The sequence below is a fragment of the Drosophila virilis genome, chromosome 3 (assembly GCF_030788295.1).
Source record: "Drosophila virilis strain 15010-1051.87 chromosome 3, Dvir_AGI_RSII-ME, whole genome shotgun sequence".
Lineage (NCBI taxonomy): Eukaryota > Metazoa > Arthropoda > Insecta > Diptera > Drosophilidae > Drosophila > Drosophila virilis.
Window position 1 is genome coordinate 26105867 of NC_091545.1, and position 22043 is coordinate 26127909.

The window sequence follows — 22043 nt, forward strand, 5'->3', positions numbered from 1 at the left end:
AAACCGGCAAATTAAAATAAATAAATTGGCGGATTTTGAGCAAAGTAAACAAACAAACAGCGAGTTAAGCCCCCTTTCGCGTACATACACACACACGGGCACACGCACACACACACACACACACACACACACACACACACAGCTAAGTAACGTTCGCGAACGTGAACATTCACGACTTCGCTGCTCTTCGTTCAGTTGTTTCCGTATCGCCGCTAAGTTTGGACGCGTTCGCTCCCCGCACTTGCAGTTTCCAAAGTTCGCGCCGTCGCCTTTATTTTGATAATAAGCGCGAATGCAGTAAAGCCAAATACAAGCGGATAAACAAAATTAATGGCAATTGTGAGTGAAAATCAAATGGCAAATCAATTTAGCCCAACCCAAATATAGGCAAGCAAATTTAACTAAAACCAAATTCCAAGCACAACAAAAATTTTACGTACAAAATAAACAGTTTTGCGGAAAGCGAAAGTTACGGTTGCACTTTTGTAAATTTGCTGTTGCGGTTGTTGTGTACGGTGTATGTGCGTATTTGGCCTGGGCTGGGCCATTTTTGTGTGTTTTTTTTTCTTGGTTTGGTCACAAAGGAAGCTTTATAACGTGTTAAATGCAATGTTGTTGTTGTTGTTGTTGTTGTCATTCCCGCATTCCATCTGCAAAGTGCAATAAAGGCATATGCAGGCATGTAGATGCGTATCTATGTATCTGCCATACATACATACATATGTACTCATGTATGTATGTACGTGCTCAATAAACTCAAGAAGTGCGTGCAACTTTTGTTGCAATCTTCTTGTAGATATTTCTTTTACTGTTTATTCGTTATGCATATGCGCGTGTATGCGTGCGTGTATATGTGCTTGCATTGTTGTGGGCGCGCAGGGATACTCTTATACGGCACCCTGTTGCGCCCTTTTCACATTTTCGCTATGCATTTGTTCTCGAGGTGCGCCCTCTAAAAGGTACATGTGTGTATGTATGTGTGATTCGTTGAACTGCAACGGTATACGATTTATCCAGGCAAAATGGATAAGCAAGTACTTAACACAAATTTCAATTGATTATATTTAGTATGCTGCAAGGGAACTTCAATTGTAAGGAATAAAATTTGTAATACTCTGATTTGTGTTATAAGACGCTTCAAAGTCCTAATTATTTTCTATACATTTATTTTAAAAGTAATTTAATGTTATATTTTAATTATTTTGCATCATTAAAAGTTCGTTGATCGTTTTATTAATTGCACACGCAATCCAGGTTGAGGTGAGCTTCAGCTGATTATAATCAACTGTAAACTAAAAACTCATTAACCCTACATCCGTTAAAGCCAGTGTTGAGCAGTTAAAAATATATAAGAGTTAACAGCTGAACTATATAATATTTGGCCAATTGGTTGTTAAAAAACAAAATTGATATTTACGTATTTCGCAGAGGGAAATCACGCAACAACTTTTGAGCTAATTATGATAAATATGCAAAGAAACAAAATAAAAACCGCAAACTTATGCTGTTTAACAATCAATTATCCATAACTTTGATTTATCATCGGTACTCTAATATTCTGAGAGAGAATGCTGAAATTTGTGTGGGTATATTTAAGCCACAAGCTGATCCATAGTTCCGCTCATTGTCCGATTGCTGTTGTTGTCGAATACCCAAATTCACGGCTGTACAACCGGGGCATATACTTCTAGGGCTGACTGTAAGCTGGCAGATCGAAACGTGATTAGCACAATAATGGGGAATGGAGAATTCATTGTTCATCGGTTCATTAAAAGTCAATCGGGCATGTTGCAATTCATTTTTCTAATCCAAAATGATGAGTGCAATGTTTCAGCTGATAATTAAATTTCGCTTTGTTTATACAATTTTATAATTCACGAATTTTCTAGCTTGCCATCTCTCTCTCTCTCTCTCTCTCTCTCTCTCTCTCTCTCTCTCTCTCTCTTTCTCTCTCTCCCTCTCTCTCTCCTCTCTCTCTCTCTGTCTCTCTCTAGGCAATTTAGCAGACTCACCCTTTTTAGGTGCAATTATCACTAAATTACGTAGTTACAAATTATTTTACCTTTTTTTTTTTGCATTTGCATTTGCATTTTTGCACTCTTTAGAAGTTGATTAATCACGCCAATCAAAATCCAATTAAGCTGAGATATTTCTTATTCAGTTTCACATTTCCGATCTCCAATCTGCAGTCATTTAATTTATGTGCATTTTGATATACTTAGTTTTCTAGGGTCAGTTGATAGCTATTTATTTATGCTTTTCAACAAAAACGCGTAGATGAATAAAATATATATAAATATAAAATACTTACGTGTGTTTACATGAATATTCCGATGCGATTTGAAATAATGATACGCTGACAGCTCGAAATCGTGACCAATTGCAATTACACTTCTACTGATTTAAATATAAATCTATATACATAAGAGAAAAAAAAAACCCAAATGAAAGATAGTTTTTATACATCTTACCTGATACTGAACTTTCCCAACGCGCCAATCGCACGTAATTTTAATTTCAATTTTTTTTTTTTTAGTTCCAATGTTCGCTTTGTTCTTTATGACAAATAAATACAAAGCTGAATACTTAACACTTGGCATGAGTCAAAAGTTTCTCTCCCCCGCGGCCCTACCGCTCTCCTGTCTAAAGGCACGATAATCTCTATATATACAGCTGTTTGTCCTGACTGATTGACTGACTGACTGATTGACAGACTGATTGGCGCATAGCGTGAAAGCTAGGAAGCTGCAATTTTCACTGGGATTTTCACGTGATAAAGTCGGATGGATATTCCACCCGCAAGTGTGGAAAAAGTGCGAAAAACGTTTGTATGAAACTGTTTTGTTTACCATTCGATCGGGTTCGAAACTTAAATTTAAAGATCTTTGTTGGAATACGTTTAATTCATTTTTCAAAATTGTAACCCTCATTGTTGAAAATGGGGGTCAAAGATTCGGTGGGTCTCAAATTCATTTCCAAGGATTTACATAAAAAATCATTTAGAACGTGTTTCACATTTTTCGCAAAATCGAAACTTCTTCGGTGAAAGGTGTATTTCCAACGTTTTTTTTCACTTTTTTTCAAGGTCTATAAAGGAATATGATGTAAGCGTTTTTCAGTGATTTGTGAAATTCCACTCGCAGCAGTGGTAAATTGGCGGAAAACGTTTGTATGAAAGTTTAACGTCCGATCAGTTTCAAAATCTTTTTGAATACATTGATTTTATGAAATACGTGCCACGGGCAAGGCCGGGTTATACCCGGCTAGTGTTATTTTGAAGAGGGAACATCAGACATAGGCAATTAGCATATAGCATGCGAATATGCTAATTGTCGAATCCAATAGATTTTAATTGGAGCGCGCATTTCCCTGTGTGGAAAGTATTTTCCAACAATACCCCAGCAGGGCTTATGGCAGGGCTTATGGCCCATGTATGGGCCAATAAAAAAAGGCTGGGGTATTTTTAGTTGCACGAGTCCAAAAACGAGTTTTAGTCCGCAGCGCAGACGCTTTGCTTTGCATTAAGCCAACGTTCCGGAGACGACGCCAAATACATTAAGCAAAGCAAATAAATGGACGCAAATCAGAAACGATATCAAAGTATTCTGCATTTGTTTTCAGCCTTTGTACAGGGTGCTCCAAATAATGTTTGAACATTTCCGATTCAATCGCAACATGTTCCAAAGTTTACTTTTAACTTAAAAAATAAAAACCAGCAAATGTACAAATATTTGATTTTTTTTAGTTGTAATTTCAATTGTAACTTTAATAATTGTTGTGGCGGCTATATGATATAGGAAGCTGATTTCGACCACAAAGGAAAGTAGGAGCTAGGCAAAGATTCATGCCGATAGCAGAAAGATGGATATCAGCTTTTCTTACTGATCAGGAATAGGTATAGTTAATGGGGTTGCGGATAAGGCAACATTTATGCATTAGTAGGGTATTAACATATTCGTGGAACAATGCCTTGCAGCGTATTGTTGTTAATAGGAACCGTCAACGTAGCTTGTTTATGCATTAGAATCGCATGCTGTTCGGTTTTTATACAATTCCTTAGCATAATGCGAATGTCGGAAGCATTTGCTAAGTTATAATACAATTAAAGCATCAAAACAATTTTTGTTAGCTGTTTACCAGCAGTAAATATCCATTTATTAATGTCGCTTTGTGCTGACCCGACTGCGTTCAGATGGAACTTGATAGATCTGCGATATAAACACGCTGCTGAAAGCGGAACAAACGTGATCCATCTGTCCGGCTGCCCGTTCCCTGCGCCCGTTGCCAGCGGCTTCACCTGACGCGGCGTCGAGTCATGCGTTGTGACTGTTCCACTTCACACTCCTCGGCCTGCGCCTACATCCAGCATGACTCGACAGATATTTTGAGTTCGTGTAGAGCACTTAATGATCATTCCTTTAGCTATATTTAAAGTCTGTTGCTAAGGATTTGCATTGGCTTTGGCTGTCGTCTTAGCTGGGCACTTTAATGCATTCTCTTGCTGTTTGATTTGAATCTGATAATATCTAGATTATCAATTTCAACAGGTTTCTGGTTTCTTTTCTCAATTATTGTTATTTGCATACTATTTGCCTGCCGAGTGGATACACAAATTATCTGATCGCAGACCTCTGACAAAGCAGCTTTGACAGGATTTGCTGGTAAGCCAGACATCTTCTGACCGGTTTCTCGTAAGTATATTTTTTTTATACTTATTAATTAGCAGACGCAAAATGTTCCACATATATTTCAGTTTTCACTTTCGGCTAACTCAGTTTCTTCACCTGCCTTTTAGATGTTGCTAATTAATGTCACGTCATTTATGGGCATTTATGGGAATGTGCCAAAGTCTGACATAAAAGACACAGTCTTATATTGTATATAAATATGTGTCCAATTTGGACAAAAATGCACTTAAGGAAGCGCGATTATTGTTGTTATTATATCCAATGTAGCACTGCAAGGCTTACGTGAATTCATGAGAAGCGCATAGTAGGGCGTTAGTTGAAAATACATTTCTTTTAAATTCGTAGAGCTCGATAGACATATGTGTTCATTAATGGGCATTACTGGAACTCCATAGATTTTATTTGCATCCAACTTTATATATATAAATTGTACAACAATTTAAGCTTTTTTTACAATAAATGCTAGACATATTAGTTTTTTATTTTATTTTCCATTGCCTTTGGGACGTATAAGTATTTTTACTGTCTTTAAGGAGGTGATCCTATACGAATGGCATCAACTTTGGATACCTTATAGTAAGCTGGTCCTTCGATTGGTATACACATGTGTTAATATGTATGTGTGCATCAATATAGATGTATATATGCAAGTATAAGTGCAAATGTAATTGTAAACATTTAAACGTATAAGCATATATATATTTATTAGAATGTCATTTACTAATTTACCACTTATATATTTTAAAGCATTAAACGCTGTAGGCGTTCCTTGAACTCGTGAGAATCGCATAGTAGGGCGACATTTTTAAATTAAGATTTTCAAATTTATATATACATATACATATGTATGTGGATATATCTGTGTAGTAAGACACATATATTCTTACCTGATCGCTAATTTATTTGATATTATATATATAATTCAAATCAAGATTGGGTCATTGACTGCCTACCACATTCCTTGCCTGAGCTGTCGATTTCGGATTTAGTATGTGCACATATATATTAAACGAGTCGATATTATAATTGAAGAACGCTAAATAGACAATAAAAATGCATAGATGGAACCGTGTGCCATAATTCCGGCTGTGGGCACATAGCTTAATGAGGCGCGTGGTTCTTGGAATGCCAACTGCGAATTTATGCAACTGATAGGAACGTTATAATAATGACAACAATAGAATATTACGATTTGTCAAGGCCGCAAAAGCACAAATCCAAAGCGAATCCGGAGATAACAATTATTCCGGCGTTTTTTATACTTTTCTTTTTTCTTTTTTGACACGCTTTTCTTCCATTCGAAATGATTAATATTTTATTTACAGCGCGTAATCAGCTTCAATGCAGGCGTCGCACAAACCAAAACAAAGCGATACGTAAAATTTCATAAATTTCCGAAAGCCCGAAACCAAAAAAAAAAGAAAAAAACAGCACAACGATGCGTGTCGAACGGCAAAAACAATAATAAACTGAGCAGAGAAACAGAATATTAAATAAAGCTAAATCAAAACAAAAACCAGCAACAAATCGCATCTAGGCACAAGCCCCATTTGGTTGGACGGGTTAATGAAACAATCGGAAAACGCGACACGTACCGAGCCAGCCAGACAGACAGACAGACAGGCAGACAGACAGACAGAGAACGACAAGAACCAAACATATATAGTACATATCTATTCCACGCTCCATTATAATAACGATCCAAAACAATATACGACCATTATATAGCAGTAAATCGCTCTGGACCTCAAACTAGCCCAAATTCAATATGGAGCAAACGCGCAGCATGCTGAGCAAACAGTCCAAGGATGTGGAATTTCAGGACGTATTTTACACTGTCGATCAGCGCACTAATTTCTGTGAGTATTAAACCTTTGCCACATATATGTAAAGTTTTTTTTTTTTTTTGTTTTTTTTTAGCAAATCAATATAAGTCAGTGAAAATATTTCTCCAATTTTTGAGCCGCATTTTTGGTGGTTTTTATTAAGATATCTCTTTGATTCAAAATAATATTTGTAAGGATTTTACCATATTTGTTAGTTTGGTTTTTTGCATAAATCTTAAATTTATGCGGCACATTGTATAGGAATATTTAATGTATTATTTTCAGCACATGTGAATCTAAATTGACAAAAACAAACATGACAAAGCACAATTCGAATCAAAATCTGGCTTAAGGAATGTGAAATGTTAGCTGAACCTAAAGGCAGGTGGCTGGTTCAAACTATTGTTACAATTCAATTGCAGTCTTGTAAAAATGCTCTGGATATAAGAAATTTATATTTGAGCAAGAGTTAAATCGCATGGTTAACTCAATTCGTTTATTATTATTATTATTATTATTATTATCATAACTATTATTATTATTATTATTATTATTATTATTATTATTATTATTGTTATTATTATTATTATTATCATCACTATTATTATTATTATTATTAATATTATCATATTTATTATCATTATTATTATTATTATTATTATTATTATTATTATTATTATTATTATTATTATTATTATTATTATTATTATTATTATCATTAATTATTATTATTATTAATATCTCTACATGCAATAGCTTGTTTGAAATTAAAGAAGACATTGCTTTATGCCATAAATATGAAATCAAATCCGTAGAACTCCCTGGTTACCAAACGCCTTTGTCATCAAGGCCAGATTTTATGACTCTGTTGCAATGTTAACTTTTAAACAATGTTGACGATGCGTTTGGCACTTGAACAAGCCTTGTTTCTATACTTTTTACTGTTTATTAGTTATGTCGTTTAACTATTACATTTTGTTGCTCCATATTTGAGACTGCGAGTTTCGTAAATTATATTTCAGGTCGTGTAATTTAAATGCTGCCTTTGCTTCGCTCTCTTGAGCTATTTCGCAACTTCTTGTTGTCTGGCCAAGCGCTAAGTGTTCCATAATTATACGAGCTGGCGGACAAATGAAATAGAAACATATTCAACATGCATTTTAAGCGTCTATTGTTATTACAGCCCACCATCAATTACAAAATGTACATGTTGTACCACATTCACAATGTTTTGCACATTTGTGTAAAAAGCGGCTGCTAGGTTATTCTTAGCCTTAACCCTAACAAATATGACCCCAACGAGCTCAGATTATGTTAGTGCTACAGATTTGAAATTTGGTTTGTTTATTCTTACAGCTATTAATTGTGATATCTACGCAAAGCGATTGACAGCAAATCAAATTTCAGTGCAATCTCCCATCCCTTAAATATGATCGCATCTGAGATCTGAGAATCTGCTGGAGATTTGAAATTTGGTATGTAAGCTCTTCCAACTATCAATTGTGACTCGTGGACATATCTACACAAATCGATTAACAAAACAAAGTTGTTTGTAATTTTGAAAATCACCCTTTCCTTGCATATGATCGCATCGATCTCAGAGTCTATTGCAGCTCGAGATCTTAAATTTAGTACGTATATTCGTACAGCTATTCATTGTGATTCTACGCAAGTCGACTGACAGAATAAAGTTCTTTGAAATTTTATCTTCGCAAATCGATAAACAGAAGATCAAATTTCTACGCAATCTTAGTACGAAATATCAAATAATATTCTTGCCAGCCGATTAACAGAAATCAATATTATTTATGTCCCGTTCCTTTAATATGACCTGATCATATTAGGAGTCTTTTAGAGCTAAAGTTTTGAAACTTCGAATGTTAATTCTTACAAATATCACTGGGATTCTTGAATATACTATCTATTGATAAAACAAAGCTCTTTGTAATTTTTACGATTCCCCGATTCTTTAAATTTCTTCGCAATATTAAATATATCCCGTTCCTTGTATATGAATTGATAGATCTCACAATCTGTTAGAGGCACTTGGTATCTTTGGTCAGAGTCGTAATCAGAGTCCCTTTAAGCTAGAGATCTGAAATATAGTATGTAAATTCTTACAACTATTACTGATGATTTTCGATTTACAGGGTAGTTGCTAGTCGTGCACTCTGTAGCAGCAGCTATATTTTGTGCTCAGCAGCTGTCAACTTTTAGTTTCCGCTCGTCAAATGGAATGCATTGCGATTGGGTCAACTCTTGGCAATGGGCAAATGGACACAGAGTGGACAATTTCTGTGTTACGTTTTAGTTTTTGGTGCTGCGCCCAATCCTCATCGATGGAAACGAGTTTTCATCGGCTGTCGGCCAATGTCTCACTTGCTTAACCATAGAGTTCATAGAGTACTTGAGTGTATTTCACATTTCGCATTTCGCCATTGACACACAAATCGATTCCAACTGAAACTCAGCAATGCTCGAGTAAATAATTTATACCATTTGGCAGACCCTCAAGTGTTCGGAGTACGACTTGCCATTTCGCAGTGTCACACAGCTATCTATAATTAAATGCATACTGACGATAGTCATTTACTTTTATATTTAATTTATTGGAATCGCTCTTGAGACAGCTTCTAATTTGCATTAAGCTTTTATTTTTGTACCCTGACTCGGTGACGTCACAAAACCTGTAAAGAGCTATAAACTATAAGTATAAGTGTGTACTATTCATATTTGCCTAATTGGTTTACGAGCTGTGTAATTATCCATTAAATCGTCAATACTGATCACCTGTTTTCAAATTAGAGGTGTTAAGTAAATAAAATATTCACATAAGAGATAAAAAACTAAAAATACCCCTCTGAGCTGAGTACGGGTCATCTTCCTATTTAATGTAGCATATATATATATATATATTCTTGATCAGTAGCTAGAATGTGTTCTATATCATAAAGCTGTCATAGGCCTGATCAGTAAATGATCAGTATTTCCACCAAACTTGGCATTTACGTGCTCTGCCAAGCTTCGACTTTATTGTAGGAACTGTCTGCTTTTCATCTTGTTCTCCGTCTTGAAAATCGTTTAGCTATTTCGAGAGATTTTTGGGTTTGTTTTTTTTTTTGTTAGATGTAGGGTATTCACTGGTTGTTGCTTGACAACCGAGACTGCCTTTCCACACTAGCTCCGAGTACGAGTACGAGTTAATCATCGTCGCGCATACGCCATGTGCAACGTGCAGTGCAATGCGAGGCGCGCGATGTCGCCAAATGTTGGCGCATGTGGAATATCACAATAGGCGATAGGCACACACACGCTGGCAGCGAATAAAATTATACATATTTATGTGTATGTGCATGTACACACATGTGCAGACATGTGCATACATCTATCCACAAATTGTGCACAGTTACAAGCTACTTCCTCAAACTGGAAACTCAAAATTAATGTTGCTAACTATTCAACGAGCTGTGAGCAGCGTATATCATCATCATTATCATCACCATCATCATCATCATCATCATTATCACCATTATGAGCATCATCATAATGGTCATGGACATAAACAACAATAGTTGTCTGCTCTGTCCGCTGCGGCACAGCGCATACCAAAATCGAAAAAAAACAAAAAAAATTGACCAACTTTGATTGAATAATTTTCCTCCTCGTCCCCCTCCCCCTCTCCCTCCCTTCCTGCCTTTAACGCGGCGCTCTTATTGAAAGTCGCTGCGAAATTTCACATTTTACTCAACGTTTTTCAGCTTTTCCTCGAATTATGTGGCTAAACATTCAAGTGCTCCGTTGTGCTCCATTAAAATCCCCCCCCCCTCTCTCTCTCTCTCTCTCTCTCACTCCCTCTCTCTCAAGTGTGAAATGCAAACAGAAATGCGACAACTCCCTAACAAGGCAATCAACTCGTGTTTAAATATCCACAAAAACCAACTGAAAACAATTAAGAATGCGCATACAGCCTTTTATATACTCTTTTCTCTATACTTTTCTTTTCCTTGAGCTGTTCGATATAAGCGATATCTTGTCCAGTCATAGAACGGATATATTCCGCACGCCGAAGATTAAATACTCTTTCAGATATATGACTTACGGTTTTGCAGATTCATATGTAGCAAACATTTTGATCAACTGTCTATGCCTTGCATGAACTGTTTATGGTCCTCTGTGATGAATATTATTATAGAGTATTCTGCTCGGAGTCTTCTCTTGCTCTTATAAAGTCATCCATTCTAAACTATATAGCAAATATATATTCTTCAAACATCCAAACATCCTTAAACTTGGTACTTGGTCCAATAATTTGTCGAGAAATAATAAATTGAAATAAAATGTTCTTTAATGTAGCGCCCACTCGTGAAGCGATAAAAAGTATTGTGCCTTCTGGGGCACAAAGATGATAAAACGAATAAAAAAACAAGAAAAGAGGGCTAACTTCGGCACGGCGAATATCTAATACCCTTCCAGACCGAATCTTTTTATAATGCTCATAGTGGTTTGCCCGTATCTAAGAAGCACAGGGAAAATAGTAAATGCCGAGTTTGGTCAAGGTATCTTGATAAACAAAAAAGTTTTTTATACAAGAACCTAGCTTTCGACCAATCGTTCCTATGGCAGTTGTATGATATAGTAGTCCGATGTTGATAGATTTTGCATATAATAACAAAACCGACAGACTTGTTCTCATAGAAACAGACAGACGAGCAGACGGACAGGCGGACATGTCCACATCGACTCGGCTGTTGATGCTGATCAAGAATACATATATACTTTATGGAATCGGAGATGTCTTCTTCTATGCGTTACACATTTCACGACAAAATTATAATACTCTCTGCAAGAAACTAGATTTCTATAATGACATTTTTTTCTTAAATATGTAAATGTGGACTGCATACAACTGCATGCTCGAGATAAGTTATGCAAACAAACAATTTATAATAATTTATCATTGAACTTGTATTTCAAAAGACCACAACAATTATCTACCCATCGACAATTGTAATTGTCGCTATAATAATGCTATAATTGACACATATCAAATGGGCTGAGAAATGAGTTACGAGTACTTTGGGGTCAGTGCCCACGCGTGTTACCAGTTTTTCGAGTATATTCATTATTATTTATTACTTATTCATTTATTTTCAATTCAATTCGATTGGAATCGATAAGTAGCTTCTGATCTTAAGTGCATAATTGTGATTAATAAGAATTCTACATTAAATATGCCCAACTAAACTGAACTAGCAGCTTTTACTTTCCTAAATATTCATAGTCTTTGAAATATGCAAGTATAAATAAATATAAAGGGGTTGCAAAGGTTATATAAGTCGGATCGTAGCCCTATATCATCATCATGTACTTGTATTATCAAAGAATTATTTTAGAAGACATCTTTACAAAAATGAAGAATTTATTACATTTATGAGCTATGATCAAAATATAATTATTTATCGGCTAAATACCAGATTTCCGAAAAATGAGATCTAAAGGAAGAACACTTTTGTCTTTCAAGAAACGCAGAAATGTTTTCAACATGGCTGCAAAGCCTTATTAAATCGGAATACTTCAGTTTTATATGACTTATGCTTCGCTCTGTATCTGTATCTGTATGTGTTAATATCTAATATAGCCCAGGGTTAAATCGGCAATCGAAGAAGACTGCAATTAAGACTGGAAGCTCGTGTAGACGACACACGTTTACCTGGTTGAATAGGCTGTTGGATAATTGTTGGTTATTCCATCGATTCCATATATGAATCGCAAACTAATTGAGACAAATTGTATTTTAAATAAAATGCTCGAACCGGTACAATTAAACCACGTTTAAATTATTAAGCGGGAATCTCTAAACTTTGCATCACGAGCTCTTCAAAAATGAAACAAATGGATATTTAATGTTATTCGGTTATTGCGTATTTATTATTCTACAGTAAATCGCATTTTAAATGTTGTCAATATTAAAACATTGATTTTAATTAATGAAAAGAATCTTTTCAAATGGGCATACATCTAGATCTAGATTCTACATTGTATTACATTGAATTGCAACAATTATTGTAATTGTAATTGCAGAGGCTTGGGCACTATTAAAGGTATTTTAAACTGAACGTTCTATTAATTAGTTTGCCGATCCGATGCGATCCGACCCGGTCCGGTCCGGTTCGGCCGGTTCGGAAACAAGTGTAAATTGGGAGACACACGTTTACCTGGTGCACTTCCATTAATTGGATTAGTCAAAATGCGACCAAAGCGGGGCCCAGTTGACATGTAGTCACGTTCCAGACTCATGGAGCTGTCCAACCGCCCACCCGGACGCGTTAATTGCGATTTGAATACACAAATTGGTCACGTCTCAGTCGTGTGTGTGACTCACTCGATGTTCGATGTTCGGTTACTCGCAAGTGCACTCGAATTTCTGTAGGTGAGCCTCACTGGGGCACACACACACATGTTAGAATATATCTGGCGCCTATGTAACACGAAAGTGGGCGTGTCCATAGGCAAAGATCAGCAAATGCCGCAAGACTCGATTTCAGAATCCGGCGGCATATTTGTTGTCGAAACCAAACTCAAACAGAATCAACGTCGCGACAACAAAACAAAGATTCGAAAAGTCAGCAGCGGGCTAATTGATATGTAAACTTGGCCACTGGTAAATACGGCTCACATGATTTGTTATGTTTTACGAGCTGTGCTTTTTGTCACTGACCTTCTTTGATTTACGAGTATTGCCGTTTGGGCGGTTGCGCAAGGAATTCGGAATTGGGCCCCAGTCGGGCCCAATGGGAGGTCCATGCAAATCGCAAGTGTTTCAATGCTGAAAGTCAAAACAAACCAAAAATAATACTTAATAATAATAAACAGGCCAAAGTGGCGCACTTTTTAAATAAATGACACAGCTCCTATTTTAATTGATCAAGTCGATTATTCATAGATCTGAACCCTGTTCAATGTCCATTCAATGAATCGTCATAAGTCAGTTGATAATCTGAACAGCAGCGTTTGTTTTTCCAGGCCAAAATGCTGTATAAAATAATGTGTTTATATTTACAATGAAACTGGGCTAAAATAGAATAAGTTGCACTTTATAGATCAAATATATTTGTATTTGAACCAAACATAAGTAAGCCCAGTTTTGCGATGCAGCGTAAAAATAATGCATACTTCCTTTTTGATTTTTTAATAATTTCTTAAATGATTCCAAATGTTCTTAAATGATTCACCAACACAAACAAATCGAATTTCATTATTTTATTATTGCTTATCAATTATATACTGTTCATCCCGTAGAAGTATTCGATATGTATCGTAGGGGTATTGGATATGTATCGTATTGCTTTTAGCGTAACTTTTGCCCCTCTATAATGTAGATATTATTCCATATTTTCAACATAATCCTTCTATGATTTGAATTAAGAATCTTGTGCGGCCAGTCAATCAAATCTACGCTGTGCAAGGTTCACACATAAATTTAATAATAAATATTTGTCTGCTCGTGAGAAATAATCAAGTTGCGCCTAATCTCAGGCCAAGTCAGTTCAGGTTTAATTGCTGAAAATGTTGCGTTCAATCAAAAGTGAATATAAATTAGTAAAATGCTGCAATAAAACGTGTAAATAAGCAAGTCTCTCAAAAAGGATTGCTCAGCTCTAGCACCTCTTTTGTCGCATATGATATTTGAGCTGTAAAATAGTTGACCTAATACATAGATTCCTCTTAGATAATTTCACTTTTATTTCGCTGACAGTTTTTCGATGATGTGTGCATATATATATATATATACTCTGTTCGGTCTGATAAGGAGCTTTATAATCGAATCAATGTACGACCGTCAGATGTTGTTGCTGAACCGACTTTAGCTTACTAGCTTACATTCTGAGACATCGGGCCAGTCAGGGCTATTGATAAGATCAATTCAGTATTGACATACATTCGCAGACGCACACACTGAAGCACAGACAATACGTGTCTGTCGAGATTACGAAATAAATCGCGAAAGTATTATATTAAAGGACCTGATATGCCTATTTGGGAAATCAATCAACCCAATTATGGTACGCTTGGCTTGTAAGATCTCTTATTTAAGCTATTGGAATTTTAGCCTAATATCGAATACAATTGAATAACAACACTTGGTTTTCTTTTGTATTAGCTTAAATAGTTTTTATTTTACTTATTGATAAAACAACAAAAGCCTACTCACTGTCACTGTAACTTTCAGTGTTGTTAAGTTCACATTTACTACATAGTGTTGTGAAGCCAAATTTCACTCATTATTTCAACACACTTATTATTCCAAGCTAAGTTCGCAAATGATCTTTTAAATTGTGCGCACAAACCTATAACAATTTATATTCAACCGGTTTGTCACCATAAATGATACTTGGCGAAATAATCAAACAGAATTAATTAGCTGCATACCCTGCCCCAAAAGACTTGGCCGCAAAACCAGTTTGTGCCTTAAGCCCCGTTTAATTTCAGCAAGTCATGATAACTCGTAATTACCCGATCTCGTATCTGACCAAAACCTTAAGCTCTTTTTTTAGCGCCTGCCGATTAACCTGGCCCGTACTCAGTAGTTGTTTTCGGGCTGTAAAACTTTGATTATCTGCCAAGCTCTTTCGGCGACAACTTAATTTTATTACCGTCTCATCGTTAAGTTAATCTGGCATGTAGCATAATCATTTAGTATCACATAAAGTAAGCGATGTTTTCAATTAAGCCTAACGCGATAGATAAGTACATTTTAATTGTATGACGAGTCAACGAGTCAGCTATTAACTGAACCGGTTCCAATTTGTTGCGATGAACCGAAACTAAACAGGAACTGAACTATATTAAAAACAGAGATTTTGGCTTATTTCAAATTCAAAACCAATTTCAAAAATCATAAATATGTTGCTATAACAAATTTTATTTATAATTTGATTGATTTAATTGGCTTTATTGAAATTTAAAAGCGTTGTTTTCACAGCTGAGTTCAGGAACTGAACCAAAAAGCGTGGTAATGGTTCGAAACGTGAACCGGACGATCGTTAATTTTGGTTCAGTTTGCAGCCCTGATACAGAATACAAATTTAACATCTGGTTACGTTAAGCACGAATTTACAAGCTGAGCTGAGACAGTCGAAAATTCGGCGTAATAAATATATAAACAAAAAATAAATGAAATAAACAAGTCGAAACTGAGAACTTGACTTGAAGTGATTTCCAACATATGTAGCTGATTTTGTGCCGCCTCTCACATTCTGATTGAAAATTTCTATTTGTTTTGTTTTTTCAGTTCGCGTCAGCGGACAGCGCCAAATCTTGAAAGGCGTCAGCGGCAGCTTCCGCAATGGACAACTATCGGCTATAATGGGGCCCTCGGGGGCCGGAAAAAGCAGTTTGCTGAATGCGATTTCGGGTTTCAGGTAAGCTTGAATCAAAAGGCAAACAAAACGAAATTCGATGCCCCATGAACTTCTGGAACATGACGACATCGAAATTTTAACCGGTTATAGAATTTAAAAACGATTTGGATATGTGACGCAAATTAAATAAACAAACAAACAAATTTTAAGAGGAAAATGTGTGGTTCAGGTAGTCTTGCCAATTAAGTAGTAAACACCATATAATACGAAAATTCAATATATGTAACTCTTAACTTTTTTTTTTAAGCTGCTTAGTCATTGTCTCAGCACTTATTTGAGCATGAAAATAACATAGCACGAGACTGAGAATACGAATGGGAATAACGGCCAACTAATTCTGAAGGCCAAACAATTAATTCAGTTTTAAATATGTACATAATTTCATATTCATTGGGCTTTGTTTGAGAAAGCATTTTTTTTAGTTTTGTTTCCGGGACTCCTGGCAACATCAAACGAGAAAGCAGGGCTATATTCGGCACGCCGAAGATTTAATACTCTTGCAGATCTAACCTTTTCATAATGCTCATCGGCTTGCCCGTATCTAAGGAGCAGAATAAAAATAGTTAATGCCGAGTATGGTTAAGATATCTTAATAAACAAAAAAGTTTTAATTGCAAGAACCTACTTTTCGATCGATCGTTCCAATGACAGCTTCTATGATATAGTGATCCGATGTAAAACAGATTTTGCATAAATGTAGGGAATATAGTGTAACTTATAAATGGCGAGTTTGGTCAAGATATCTAGAAAAACCAACAAGTTTTCCATACAACAAATGAATTTTCGACCAATCGTTCCTATGGCAGCTATATGATATAGTAGTCTGATGTAGATAGGATTTTGCAAGTATGCGAGGAGCATAGTAAAACTAATAAATGCTGAGTTTGGTCAAGTTATCTTAATAAACAAATAAGTTTTTCACACAAGAACCTACTTTTCGGCCGATCGTTCCTATGGCATGATGCGTGCAACACAAAGAGACATTTCTGAAAAGTTTCACGACAAAATTATAATACCCTCTGCAAGGGCAAAAACGGATTCTGAAATGAGATTTTTTTTAACGGATTACAGAAGAACTGGCGTCAAGGGCAGCATCAAAATAAAACGAGATAATGCCTGCTATATAACACAGGACGATCACCATCAGACGCTGCTGACGGTCGAGGAGCTAATGAATCTGTCGTATGATTTGAAATTGAAGCAGCGCCACAAAAAGGAGGAGATTCTGACGGAAATACTCAAGAATCTGAATCTGAATAATCGACGCAATGTCACCGCCGAGAAATTGAGCGGCGGCGAGCGTAAGCGACTCTCCATTGCACTCGAGCTGGTCGACAATCCAAACATCTTCTTTCTCGACGAGCCCACCAGCGGCCTGGACGAGGTGACAGCGGCCCAGTGCATACGCCTGCTGAAAGAAATGGCGCGCGAGGGTCGCACCATTGTCTGCACCATACATCAGCCGTCGGCGACAATCTACAACTACTTCGATAGCATCTATGTGCTGGCCAAGGGCCAGTGTGTCTTCCAGGGTAGTCCGCAGGCCACCATACCCTTTTTGCGTCTGGCGCAGATCGATTGCCCGCGCCACTACAGCCCCTCGGACTACAGTAAGTGTTCGGAGAGTGTGCGTCACGGCCAAGGCTTGAGCTAATCTCTAGCTACTTTCGTTCACAGTTATTGAGGTAATTGACGCCGAGGAGGGACAATTGGTGCCGCTGCTTAGCGAGCTGACAGACAATGGCAAGCTCACCTACCGGGCCAAGCAAACGGATCTGGTGGGCTCTCCGCTGGAGCCGCAGCAGGCCATCACTACGCTGTTCGTGGAGCAGCCGAAGCGTCAATTTCTGCCAGCGATCTTTGCCGGCACCGCTGCATCCACCGATGGCACATTGATGGGCGCAGCGGGCGCCTTGCTGGAGCATGTGAAGGTCTACTCGCAGCGCCTGCACCATGAGCGCGCGCATGAGATATCCGGACTGCAGCAGTTCCTGGTGCTGATGCGCGTTATGCTGTTACGCACAATGCGTGCCCGTCTGGCTCTGGCCATCCAACTGATCCATCATACGCTGTGCGGCCTGTTCTTTGGCCTGATATTCTTCCAGCTTGGCAATCAGGGTGCACGCATGTTCGACCATCTCAAGTTCTGCATTGGCGCCGTGCTCATGATTGTCTACACCCAAGTGATGGTGCCCATACTTAGCTGTAAGTGCTAGATAAAATGCCAATATAGTTCTGTCTCACTCACTCTGGCCATTATCGCTCTGCCAGATCCCGCCGACGTCAAGGTGGTCAAAAAGGAGACCTTCAATCGCTGGTATACCCTTATGCCCTACTATATGGCGCTCAGCATATCGCGTCTGCCGCTGCAGGTGCTCCTCAATCTCACCTTTATGGCCATGACCTACTGGATGTCCGGGCTGCCGGAGCAGCTCTGGCGGTTTTGCATATTTGTTGCCGTCGGACTGATGATCTCGCTGGTGGCTGAGGGCATGGGCCTGGCCATTGGCGCTACCTTCAGCATAACAGTAAGTGCAGGTTGCATGAAATACTGCTGCATATTTTCAGGCGCACGCATAAAAATATTATATCGTCCGATAAGCTATATAAAGGCCAGATCGGGCCTTATCTAACCGAGCCATTCATGGTTATATATATCTTTTTTTTTATCGCATATTTAACATTAAATATTTTGTTTTCCATCGCAGAATGGCAGCGTGGTGGGTCCTATGATTATAGCACCGCTCATGGGCCTCGCTATTTATGGCTTTGATTTTGCGTCTCAAATCCCCGGAGGCATGAATCTATTGATGAAGTTTAGCTATGTGCGCGTGGGTGTGGTGGCCTTAATATTGACCGTGTTCGGATTTCAGCGGGAGGAGCTGGACTGCGATGACATCTACTGCCATTTTAGCGATCCGCGAGTGCTGCTCAAGTTCTTGGACGTGGACAAGGTATCGATACTGCACCAGTTCGGTCTGCTGGCCATGCTGATGATCTTCTTCCGGGTGCTCGTGTACATCAGTTTGCGCAAGCGCTGTTACACATGAGCAGCTCGGATGCAATGGAATTTGCTATACTACAATATATGTATAGTTATAGCAAAAGTCTATGCTGTGATTTGGATTTATACACAAATAGTGCTGGTGCCTATCTAGTAATAGAAATAACTAACAGTTTGTACATACTCCTAACTGCTAAATGTATTATGTGCACAGTTGATTGCCCCACGTAAACAAACGCTCAGATAAGTTGGTGCTTAGATAGTTTGTAAATATCTGGTTAGCATACCACTCCCAAGTATAAGCACATGTTAATTAATAGCTGTGCACTTCTTACGTCTAGTTTGTAAGCATAGTTTCTGTAAGATTTCTGGTAATAGTGACATGTACATAAGACAAATAATATTTTTACATATCTCTAAAAAAAAAAGTTAAGCATCTGGACTTTTAATTCAAACTCAACACTGAATCAATATATAGTACTAATTAATGAATGTCAGAAATAACTGCAGCTTTTGCCGAATTGTCGAAATTTACAAGCCGGCCATTTGTTTGAAAAAAAACCGATGTGACCGCATTACAACATATGTAATATCGATACTCATGTATCGATTAAAATTCTGCGAGCAACAGTGGTCGAATCATAATGCACCTTGTGCATCAGATTCGGTCTGGCAACACTACTGAAACAGTTATTTTGTCTTTCGCGCTCAGCTGAAAATTAATTTATACATACAAATGAGCCGTACAGCCATAAGGCAGGAGCAGTTCAAAAATGGCGATTTTGTATTCGCCAAATTGAAAGGATACCGCCCGTGGCCGGCCCGTATTCTACAAGCAGGCGATCGAAAGTACAATGTATTTTTCTACGGAACTTGCGATACGGCCGAGGTGGGACCCAAGCAGCTTTACCCGTACATAACAAGCATACGACGTTTGGGTAATTTGCAGAAGCTGCGACAAAATGAATTTAAACGCGCCCTCCTGCATGCCGAGCAGGCAGTCGCAAATCCTGCAGAAGATCAGGCCTACCATCAGACGTTGGCCGTACTCGAAAACAATTTCGTAGATGCCATTGATGTGGTACTATGCGACGAATACTATCTAGATGATAACGTCAATAACTGTGTTTTAGTCGACGACGACGATAATGATGATAAAACTTCTAGACGTATCTGCTAATCAGAGCCGCAGAGCCTTAAAATACATATAGGAATATGTATAGATGATGCAGATTATGCTCACATTATATTATAGTAAAAGTTAGAAATGTAATAAAGTTATCAAGGTTTTTGTTTGGTTGATGTATTGCGCTTAGCCGTTTCAAATAAATGTATTAAAGTTATCAACCTGCCTGTTTAGTAAATACTACAAGCCCATCTCGATGTCAGACTCTTCATTGGGCAAAAGAAGCCCTGCAGCATCTGATTGAAATAGCTGCTGGCACGGCTCCGCTTCTGTCTTGGTCATGGCCAGGATGTGCTCACGCAGCGGCTGTAGCAGGCCAACAACGTGCCTGAACTCAGTTGTCAGCTGGGGCGGCAAACCCACCAGCAGGTTGGACACAAAGTCATCCATGACCGCATCAACCTCAACATTGTTGCCGTGACCCAGTTCTCCGCACAAATAGAGCAATGTTTGCAGGCGCAGAATGAGTTCACGCGTCGGCTCTAGCTGGACGCTGGCTTGACATGGCGCTGCCTTCAAGTCCATTTCGGCTAGGGTGCGGCACTTCTCGTACAGTTTGTTGCGCGGCACGCATTTGCTATGCAGCGCATCCGTCTCGTACTCATTTAGATGGTGGTGCGCCACGCGCAGCGGCTCCAAGATGTCAGCGTTCACCCGATGCAACGTTATCATATTGGAGGCATAGCGACGCTGCAGCTTCTCGCGGAGCGGTGTCTGCTTGGTCTCCCGGCGAGCGGGTGCTGGCAAGCCGCTTGCTTCCAACTCCTCGTTCATGCTGGCCATGTCCTGGACGGTTTTACGTTTGAGGAGCAGAAGCTTTTGCAATTGCAAGAGCGCATCCATCAGGGGCTTCGGTTCGTCGGCATCGACGGAGATTTCTGAGCTGGTCAGCTGCTTGTCTTCAGTCTCCTGGACGATGCTGGCCAGCGGCAGGGTCTTGCACTCCTGTAGCACGTGGAGATGGCAATCAGGCATGCTGAGCACCGTATGCTTACCCGCAATGTTAAACTTAATCAGGTAACTGCTGTCCCTTGGCTCGTAGCCGATGACACGTCCCTTGCACAGCATCAACTGTGGTGCGCTCAGCAGGCTGATCACCTTGACATCCACGGCCAGTGGCATGGGTATCAGTTTGGGCATCAGCTCCAGAGATTGACCATCCTGCTCCATATCGAACTTGCGCTGCTGCAGCTGACGAACAATGCGACGACTGCGCTCCAGTTCGATGCGCTCGCCAGCAATAAATGCCGGCGAGAAGCGACGAGCCTTGCCCATGTTGCGACGAATCAGCTGCCAGCAGCGACGTGGCATTTGACGCGTATCCAGTTGCGGAAAACAGCTCTGGACGTAGTTGTTCATGTCGTAGGCGCTGCCCAGTATCGCCTTGTCGATAAAGGACTCTATGAACTCGCACCAGATCCAGCGCTGGCAGTTGGCCTGTTTGAGATATTTGTACAGCCTTTGATTGGCCGGCAACAGCTCCTTGGTGCTGGCATCGATGGCATCCGGTTCCTGGGCCTCGGCTGAGCTCTTGCCACGCAATCGCTTGCTAAACTTGGGCAACTTGACAAATAGTTCGTCATCCTCCTTGTCGGCCGTCTGCGATCTGAGCAGACGCTGCGATTCATTCGTCTTTGACATTCTATGGGCTCGACGTAATCCAATCTTCGATAGCTGCGGTGGCGTTTCTGCTGAATCGGAATCAGTTGCTGTTTGGTTAATATCTGTAAAATGATCAGACATTTTGTACCGAATGCGCAGGGCTAGGCTATCAATTTGTTGATTGCTCACAAATATTTACGAATTCTAAATTTTACCTGCGCCTACGTGCTGACTCCCAACATTCGTTTTCTATCACAGCGACTACTTGTTCGACGAAAATCATGACAATTGAAATCCACAAATTGACATTTACGT

General features: G+C 38.8%; 3 protein-coding genes across 6 annotated transcripts; 2 read left to right on the plus strand and 1 right to left on the minus strand.

The window, feature by feature from the left end:
• The first annotated feature begins 187 nt into the window (after positions 1-187).
• On the plus strand, positions 188-20283 carry LOC6623724 (ATP-binding cassette subfamily G member 4). 3 transcript variants are annotated; one of them, XM_015176071.3, is made up of 7 exons: positions 188-339; positions 6014-6547; positions 15807-15936; positions 17008-17546; positions 17614-18141; positions 18208-18464; positions 18645-20283. In XM_015176071.3, the coding sequence occupies exons 2-7, from the start codon at positions 6457-6459 to the stop codon at positions 18984-18986; spliced, it is 1887 nt and encodes a 628-aa protein (XP_015031557.1). In that variant the 5' UTR covers positions 188-339; positions 6014-6456; the 3' UTR covers positions 18987-20283. The 3 variants fall into 3 exon arrangements, with proteins under 3 accessions (XP_015031557.1, XP_015031556.1, XP_002048598.1); XM_015176070.3 differs by having other exon boundaries at positions 189-339; positions 6417-6547; XM_002048562.4 differs by having other exon boundaries at positions 191-339; positions 6420-6547.
• Positions 19677-20120, plus strand: LOC6623688 (hepatoma-derived growth factor-related protein 3). Its single transcript, XM_002048563.4, has one exon. The coding sequence runs from the start codon at positions 19677-19679 to the stop codon at positions 20118-20120; it is 444 nt and encodes a 147-aa protein (XP_002048599.1).
• Positions 20219-22024, minus strand: aly (always early). Of its 2 annotated transcripts, none has more exons than XM_002048564.4 (2): positions 21944-22024; positions 20219-21850 (listed from the first exon to the last, which is right to left on the minus strand). In XM_002048564.4, exon 2 carries the CDS (start codon positions 21765-21767, stop codon positions 20307-20309), a length of 1461 nt encoding a protein of 486 aa, XP_002048600.1. In that variant the 5' UTR covers positions 21768-21850; positions 21944-22024; the 3' UTR covers positions 20219-20306. The 2 variants fall into 2 exon arrangements, with proteins under 2 accessions (XP_002048600.1, XP_032289946.1); XM_032434055.2 differs by having other exon boundaries at positions 20219-21889; positions 21944-21973.
• Between the last annotated feature and the right edge of the window lie 19 nt (positions 22025-22043).

Excerpts from the sequence above, each read along its gene's own strand:
- aly (XM_032434055.2), bottom strand. The coding sequence starts at position 21,869 with ATGTCTGATCATTTTACAGATATTAACCAAACAGCAACTGATTCCGAT.
- LOC6623688 (XM_002048563.4), top strand. The coding sequence starts at position 19,677 with ATGAGCCGTACAGCCATAAGGCAGGAGCAGTTCAAAAATGGCGATTTT.
- LOC6623724 (XM_015176071.3), top strand. The coding sequence starts at position 6,457 with ATGGAGCAAACGCGCAGCATGCTGAGCAAACAGTCCAAGGATGTGGAA. Across the intron at positions 18,142-18,207 it reads GATGGTGCCCATACTTAGCT|ATCCCGCCGACGTCAAGGTG; the intron begins GTAAGTGCTAGA and ends TCGCTCTGCCAG. Across the intron at positions 18,465-18,644 it reads GCGCTACCTTCAGCATAACA|AATGGCAGCGTGGTGGGTCC; the intron begins GTAAGTGCAGGT and ends TTTCCATCGCAG.